The sequence below is a fragment of the Ahaetulla prasina genome, chromosome 10 (assembly GCF_028640845.1).
Source record: "Ahaetulla prasina isolate Xishuangbanna chromosome 10, ASM2864084v1, whole genome shotgun sequence".
NCBI lineage: Eukaryota > Metazoa > Chordata > Lepidosauria > Squamata > Colubridae > Ahaetulla > Ahaetulla prasina.
The window spans coordinates 33,444,815-33,452,499 of NC_080548.1; the positions used below are offsets into that span (position 1 = coordinate 33,444,815).

General features: G+C 52.3%; 1 protein-coding gene and 1 long non-coding RNA gene across 2 annotated transcripts; one reads left to right on the forward strand and one right to left on the reverse strand.

Moving 5' to 3' along the window:
- Window positions 1-529: 529 nt before the first annotated feature.
- On the reverse strand, window positions 530-4,446 carry LOC131204771 (uncharacterized). Its single transcript, XR_009156634.1, has 3 exons — window positions 3,761-4,446; window positions 2,387-2,482; window positions 530-665 (listed from the first exon to the last, which is right to left on the reverse strand). It is a non-coding gene; the product is annotated as an uncharacterized LOC131204771 (long non-coding RNA).
- OPA3 (outer mitochondrial membrane lipid metabolism regulator OPA3) lies at window positions 3,592-4,974 on the forward strand. The gene is made up of 2 exons (XM_058196333.1): window positions 3,592-3,863; window positions 4,453-4,974. The coding sequence occupies exons 1-2, from the start codon at window positions 3,722-3,724 to the stop codon at window positions 4,779-4,781; spliced, it is 471 nt and encodes a 156-aa protein (XP_058052316.1). The 5' UTR covers window positions 3,592-3,721; the 3' UTR covers window positions 4,782-4,974.
- The last annotated feature ends 2,711 nt before the right edge of the window (window positions 4,975-7,685 follow it).

A 7,685-nucleotide genomic window follows, 5' to 3' on the forward strand; every position in this document is an offset into this window, starting at 1 on the left:
AGCAGCCGGTCTCTGCCAAGCGGCATCCTGAGGATTCTTTAAGAGCCAGTAATAATATTATGACGATTTAAAAACAGCCCTCTGTCTGAGCACGTTTCTGTCCCATGTTGCACTGATAACAACGCCTGGCATTTGTCTAACAAACCCCTTCACACGCATTTCTTTTATCGTCCACACTACAGCAAGGAGAGCAATTTTCCCCTCCTATTGTCAGGTGGCACAGCAGCACCTCATCACTGAGGCCATGTTGTATCACATAAAGATAGGACCCGGGGATGCAGCCAAAGCTCCAGCAGATTTCATGTGCTGAGGCCACCCAGATCGTGTCCCATCATGGACACAATCAATAAAACTAGGCTGATTCCCAGCAGCCTGCCATGTGGGCTGTGTGGCACCATGTGACACGACATCCCACAATTGACCATTTAAGGGTGTAAAAACCACTCTGACCCTCTTCTCAATCTCTTCTACAAGTTCCCCTTCTATGAGAAAGCAGCAACAGGGTCCTGGCACTGGGCTCGCTCTTCCCCTTCATCGTTTTTTTGCAGCCACTTCCATTAGGGCAGCCTTCCTCCATTCGATTTCCAGGCAGCCGGGTCAAAGGACTGTTCATGACTTTGGAAGCTGCCATCCTACGGCATCTGGAAGGCATCAGGTAAAGGTTTCTAAAGATGACAGAAAAATCCTCTTATCTAGAGAATAGCAGCAATAAGGTTTGAGCCATGAGTTGCAGTTCACACTGGTTCCTGTGCAACGAAGCTGGGAACTTCTTGATTTTTCTCTCCTGTCCAATTTATGCTTGCTTCTTTAAACAACCCGATTGGCTGAAACGAGTGCCTGGATCAAACCAGGGCTAGCAGTTCCCAGTGCAGATGCTTCCCCAGGGCCCCTTCAAACACCAGAAGACAAAAACAATCACCCGTGTCTGTTTCTCCTGAGCCAGTTATCGTTTCCCATCTCCTAGTCAGGACAGGAAGCCGAACACAGGGAGTTTCTGGAAGGGTAATTAACAGGGCATTTTCAGAGGCCGTGATTGGTTGTCACATAATTACTGTCAGTCTCAGCCTGGTCTGATCCGTCACCCAAAGGGAAGAGGGGGAGGAACCAGCTCTCAACGGGTACTCCTTTCTAAAACAGGAGAATTTGGAATTGCTTCAGCTAGTGCAGAAAGAGACTAATGCATGTTCGCATCTGTAGGCTTTTCGGTCTGGCTGGGATCGATTCCAGTCTGCCTGAGAAGTCAGCCGACCTGCTTTCGTGGCTCCCTGTTACATTCACAGCTGGATTATTTAAGAACTCATGAAAGGGTGGGCTTTAATTATCCCTTCAATGCATGTTTATGAATGAGCGTGGGATGGATATTAATCTATGTCAGCAGAGATGATATAAGAATAGTATTTCTTCCCCCAGAATAGCTAAATTTACCGCATATATGAAATTCTGCATTCTGTGAAATCAGCCCTTTGTATGGGACAAGATATAAGGTATGTCAGCTGCTTCTAAAAATCCACTTGATCCAAAATCAATGTGGACTTCTGGCAAGTTACCCCACGGATGACTCTTTGTTCCAGGAATGCATGACAAAGAAAGATTAGCATCAGTAACATTCCGAGATGAGAACAGCCTAATCTTAGCCTCACTGAGGGCCACTGGACCGAGAGGCTTCCTGGGAATAAACACGAGAGGCCAAAGGTGAGGCCAGTGGACGGCCGCTCTCTGGAGGAGGAGGAGGCATCCCTCAACCTCAGCCACGCCTTGCCTTGGGGTCCGATAGCCTAAAACATGCCCACTCCCACAGGGACAAGAAGGGAGCGCCATCACTACTGGCGAAGGAGGGTTGACCCTCCTTCCTAAAATCTCCAATCTTGCAGCTCCCAGATGTTCTGAGGGCGAATGTCAGAACGGGAGACTTTTTCTGGTGCTGTTTATTTAGCTTTCTCTCTCTTGGCTGGATCTTCCGGCTGCTGGAATGTTGATAAGAGGACGCAGTCGCCTGCCTGAGGGGCACAGCAAAGGAAGGTCGGTGCTTTTGACTTTCCCAGGGTTGGGACCTGAAACGCCTCAGTTCAGCTTTAACTCTGGCACGTCCCAAAGATGCTTTTCCAAAAGGCAACTGGAGTTTCTTGGGGGGTTTTGCTTCTCATACACAAAGTTTCTTCAGTTCTTTAGAAGTGAAACATTTTCAAGGAAAAAAAACACAAGAAAGTCCAGATGCCTTTTGGAAAAGCACCTTTGGGACAACCACAACCTGGATGACTGAGAATCTCCAGAGACATTTTACTCCAGAGGGACTGTGATGCACACGGGATGTAATAAATTCCCCAGACCCTTTCAACAAAGGGAATCATGTTTGAAGTCCTGGGTGTTTGGCAGCCCTGGAACTAACCTGCCGGAGGGGTTCTTTCTCTGCTTGGTGGTTCACTTGGCAGCTGCTCCCTCTGAGGAGGATGTCAATTCGTTCTGGCAAAGAAGGCGGCAGCACCTAAAAAGGGCAGAAAGAGAATGGATTTAACATTGGGATGCCCTGACTCTCCTTTCTCCCCTAACCATCTGCAATCTGCGTTCACAGGGTTTGGGGTGACCCCATGGGGAGAGACGAGTCTGTGGTCAATCTCCTGGCCACCCAGAGAAAGCGCAGGACTCCTTCTAGGATCCAAAGCTGCAAAGTCAAGGCACCACCCATCTCCTCGCCTCATTTACTCACCGGGCCTTTATTCTCGCTTCATTGCCTTCCTGAGCATGTGGAGTTACTCAGCTGGAAGTTAAACTTCCTGCCAGCTAAGGGAGGATATCCTCCTTTTATGAACAGAACCTGAACCCCAAGACCAGCCCATTTCAAGGAACCTTTGTAACTCTGGGTTGAGCTTGCTGGGGTCCTTGGTACCCTCTGAGCTTGGTGCAGCTTTTTGCATACGTTTCATGACCAAGCTAGGTAATGTCATCAGTGCCCTCCGAGGTTGGCTGTCTGGGCACTGATGCTGTTGCCTAGTCGGGTCATGAAATGTCTGCAAGAAAACCCCACCAAGCTCAGAGGACACCACGGACCCCGCCGCGCCCCCCCCCCCGGCAGCCCATCAATGAGGGTCGTGCAGAGCGCAAGGATTCACTGAGGGCCCAGGATGATGGGCCTTGGAGTCCCGCCTCCTGCAGTAGCCTGGCCGCTCTTCTCCGGCCCTCCGCCACAAACCCAAAGCTTTACCGGGGGGGCGGGAGGGGGGCGGGGGAGGAGGAGGCTTCTCGGGGACCTCCCGGACACAAATATAACAGGAGGGCGCTCGCGGTCGGGTCGCTCTACTTCGTATCTCTATGGTCTACCAGCCAAGGGCCATCCGGCCCGACCACCCCGCCGTCTCTATGACGAGTGGTTTCCGGCTTACACCGGAAGCGAGCCGGCACACTTTCCCCTCCGCTATGGGAGTTGAGGGAGAGGCAAGGAAAACTCGACCCATCCCCGCGCTACCTGCCTCGACGCTTGAAAGGACGCCATAATTTATAAATTCATGAGTAAACGAAGCCACCTGAGCACAGGGCCCGCCCCTCACGCTGCTGCAGCGTCCGGAGGGAGTGAGGGATGGGTATATTTGCATATTCATGAGATGTATTTGCATACGCGGGGTGACGCCAGAGGCCTACGCAAAGGGCGGGGCGCGCGGAGCGTGCCGGAGTCAGCGCGCTCGACGTTGGCGGGCCGCTCCGCGCGGGGGCCGCTGGGAGCGCGAGGATGGTGGCCGGCGCCTTCCCCATCGCCAAGTTGCTCTACCTGGGCGTCCGGCAGCTCTCGAAGCCCCTGGCGGCGCGCATCAAGGACGGGGCGCGCGCCAGCCCCTTCTTCCGCCAGTATATCTGCGGTCCCCCCGCGCAGCGTGAGTCAGCGGCTCGGGAGCAGCCCGCCGCGCGCGGGCAGCCAATGGGAAACGGGAGGGGGCGGGCCCGCGGCGGAGGCGGCCAATGGGGCGCGCAGGCGCCCAGCGAGGAAGATGACTTTGCAGCGGCACGTGGGCCGGGCGTCGAGCCTCCAGCCGCAGGAGCAGCCTATCTGGAAGGGCGGCGGGCAGGGGACGGAACGCGCTCCAAATGGCCCCCGGCCCTTTGGCTCAGGGACGTTTAAGCACGTCCGACGAGGGTGGCCGTAAAGTGCCTGGCCCAGGTTTGGGCTCTCGATGTCTCCCGAGAAGGAAGCGGCCCCGGTTCCCCCCCGGCGCTCTCCTCTTGTTAGGACCGAAGCCCCCCCCCCCACACACAAGTCTTGGGGGTGCCAGGGCGGCGTCCTCTGCGGTCCCCTCCCAGCTGCCCCCTTCGGCTGGCACAGCCTGCGCGCGCGGTGGGTCCGGCCGGGGAGCAGCGCAGCCGGAGACCGCTGCCCACCCGGGGCCCTGGCCCTGCGGCCTCGGCCTCGCTCCGTTACGTGCTGGCTGAGCCCACCGCCCCCTCTTCCTCTCTCTTCTCTTGCAGTCTACCACTGGGTGGAGATGCGGGCCAAGATGCGCATCATGGGCTTCCGGGGTGCTGCCATCAAGCCGTTGAACGAGGAGGCGGCCGCGGAGCTGGGGGCCGAACTGCTGGGCGAGGCCATCGTCTTTGGGGTGGGGGGGCTGTGCATCTTCCTGGAATACTCCCGCCAGAGCAGCAACGCCAAGAAGAAGGAGGAGGAGCTGAACTGCACCTTGCTGGGCCTGCAGGAGCAGGTGACCGAGCTCAGCTTGACTCTGGAGACCTTGGACGCCCGGCTGCGGGAGATGAACCGGGTGCTGGTGGAGGTCTCCACCGCTCCCAAGAAGTAGCAGCCTGCCGCCCCTCGGGACTCCCTGGGCCATCTGTGGGATCTGGATCCAGGCCGCTGGGGGAGCGGTCAACGGTCCTTCTTCACAGGCGGGAAGGTTAGGATTTGGGGTGCTGAGATGCAGGTCCCAACTGAGTGGCTTGGCGTTTTCCTAGAATGTAAATATTGGGTCAATTAAAAAAGGCAGAGAAAGACCAGGTTCCCTTCCTTCAGCTCTGGACCCCTCCTCCCTTTCCCTGGAAAAGGCCACTTCGCTTGTAGCCCCAGGACAGAGCCGCTGTGCGGAGGGTGTGGCGGCTGCTTCTCTTTTCGGAAGTGGATTTATCAAGAAGCAGGCTGGGTATTTGGAAAGCAAATGAGGATGTAAGTGAGGGGCTTCATGATGTAGCATCGACATTAGCAACCCCATAGATCAGGTTTTTCTCAACCGGACAATTTGGACTTCAACTCCCAGAATTCCCTAGTCAGTGGGTGAGAAATGCTTCTTGCATAGTTGCCCTTCCAGGATCTCTCGGTGTGTAGGTAGGCCTCAACTTACGACCACACATTGTGACCAGAATTTCCATCCCTAAGCAAGGGGTTGAGTTGCCTCTGCTTTTACAACCTTTTTTGCCGCAGCTGTTAAGTGAATCTTGTGGTCATTAAGCAAATCCGGCTTCCTCCAATGACTGGTTGTGGGAAGGTTACAGATTTTAATCAGGTGATCCTGGATACTGCAATACATGCCAGTTGCCAAACGCTTGGTTTTTGACCACGTGACCGTGGTGATGCTACCAGTCATAAGTGTGAGGATTAGGCATAAGTCACACTTTTCTGGGCCATTTTAACTTCAAACTTCACTAAACGAATGGTTGTAAGTTGAGAATTACCAGTACCCATTGCCACTATAACTGTGTCCATCAGATAGCGGATGAACGTTCCTTGTTCTTAAGTTCAGGTGGCAGGAATTCCTGCCAGTCCATAGCATTTGGAGGTCCACGGCTTCAGCATCCCTCACCATTAGCTGTGCCGGCTGGGGCTGCTGGGAGTTGTGGTACATTCAGCATCTTGATCAGTTTCTAAGCAGGGGTCTCCAACCTTGGTAACTTTAAGACTTGTGGACTACAGCTTCCAGAATTCCCCCAACCAGTCCACAAGTTTTAAAGTTGCCAAGGTTGGGCATCCCTAGTTTATAGAGTTTGTGGCTGGATTTATTTAAAACATTTAAATAGCCTTCCATCGTATAACCAATTTGGGTCATTCCCGGGCTCCATATTTTCCATCCTTACCTGTTTAAGGATTTGATTGTTTTTATCATGACTTCCAAGCAAAATGCAGGGGAGCTGTGGCGATGAGCAAGCCCATCCAAGGGACTTTTTCAGGGCATCGATTCAGGAAGACCCCGACATCTTCTTTGCTTCTGACTTTAGCTGAGAACTTCCAGGGCAATGGGAAAAGGTGTTCCCAATCTGGTTACAACAGGAACAGACACCGTCCCCACCTTTAATTCAGTTATTTAACCAGGAGGGGTGATCTGGAACAAGTGCTTTGAGAAAGGACCCAGGCCACAGATGTTTCTTCAGAATGCATGCTTGGATTCAGAAGGTACTTTAAGCAGCCCTGCTTTTTAAAGCTATGAATATGTCTTTAATAGCAAAGTCTTTAAAAAACTTGGCTTTCTCTTGCTATGAAAAAAAGCTTTCAAGTACTTCCCGCCTGCTAAAAAAATCAGCCCCCACCCCCATTTTGAGTTGCTGTGCTGTCTAATAATTCCTGAGGCTTTATGATAGCAAAGCAGCACAGTGAAGTTTAAAAATGGCATCGTTCTTTTACAAGTCACTAAAGCACCGTTACATCTGGATACTGCAACTATGGATCCTGTGAAATGAGTAGCCTTTAAGTACCAAAGGACGCCAGGAGCAACTCTGGGTTAAAGGATTGAAAGTTGAAAACTCATGCTTGGGGTTGCATCACAGATTGATGGAGTGATGTGGATGGATTAAATCTCACCTGCCAGCAACTGTATTTTTGAGTCCTCCTCAAAGGCAGCTCCCCTATGGCAGGGGTCTCCAACCTTGGCAACTTGAAGACTTTGGACTTCAGCTTGTTGGCTGAGGAATTCTGGAAATTGAAGTGCATAAGTCTTCAAGCTGCCAAGGCGAGAGCCCCCTGCCCTATGGAATGTGCTACAGTAGTTTATGGTGGAGGTGAAGAGGGCCTGCCTCACTGTGGGTGAGCCTAAAATGGCATTGTGGATTAGCTGCAATTTTAATAAGTCTGTGCCCCCCTTTATTTGGCAATAACCAATACCCCAAATCTTATACAACCCAGTTATGAAGATTCACACCTGTGATTGCAGTAACCTGCTGCAGTTTCTATTTGCAAAAATATTCTGATTAAGAGCTCTAAAATAATGTCTTTAATAGCAGTTCTATTGACTGCTTTTGTTTAAGGGTGGGGGGTGTCTCCAAACCTGGCCACTTTTAAGACTTGTGGAGTTCAAGCAGCCATGCTGGGTGGGGAATTCTGAGAGGTGAAGCTCACCCAAGTCTTAAAGAGGCCAGGTTTGGAGGCTTAAGGGGCAGAAATAAGAATCTACAGAGACCACCACAAAATAAGTTGTAAAATCAGGTCCAGGCATGTGGGCACCTTGACTTACGACGGTCATGATTTTACAGTGGAAATTCCAAGCGCTCTCATGGTCGCTGGTCAAGGCCTTCCTGTATATTGTGAACAAAGCCTCTAATGCTGCCCTCCTCACGAGCCCTCCATGCCCTTCAAAATATAATAATAAATAAATCCCGCCCCTGGTGGGTGTCGGCTTTTCCAAGTCCTTGCCGAGCGCAGGAACCCTGAGGAATTCTGTGCTTGCCTCCTGCCACCTTTTCCCCAAAGCTCAACGGAAGGAAACGTGCAGACACCAAAG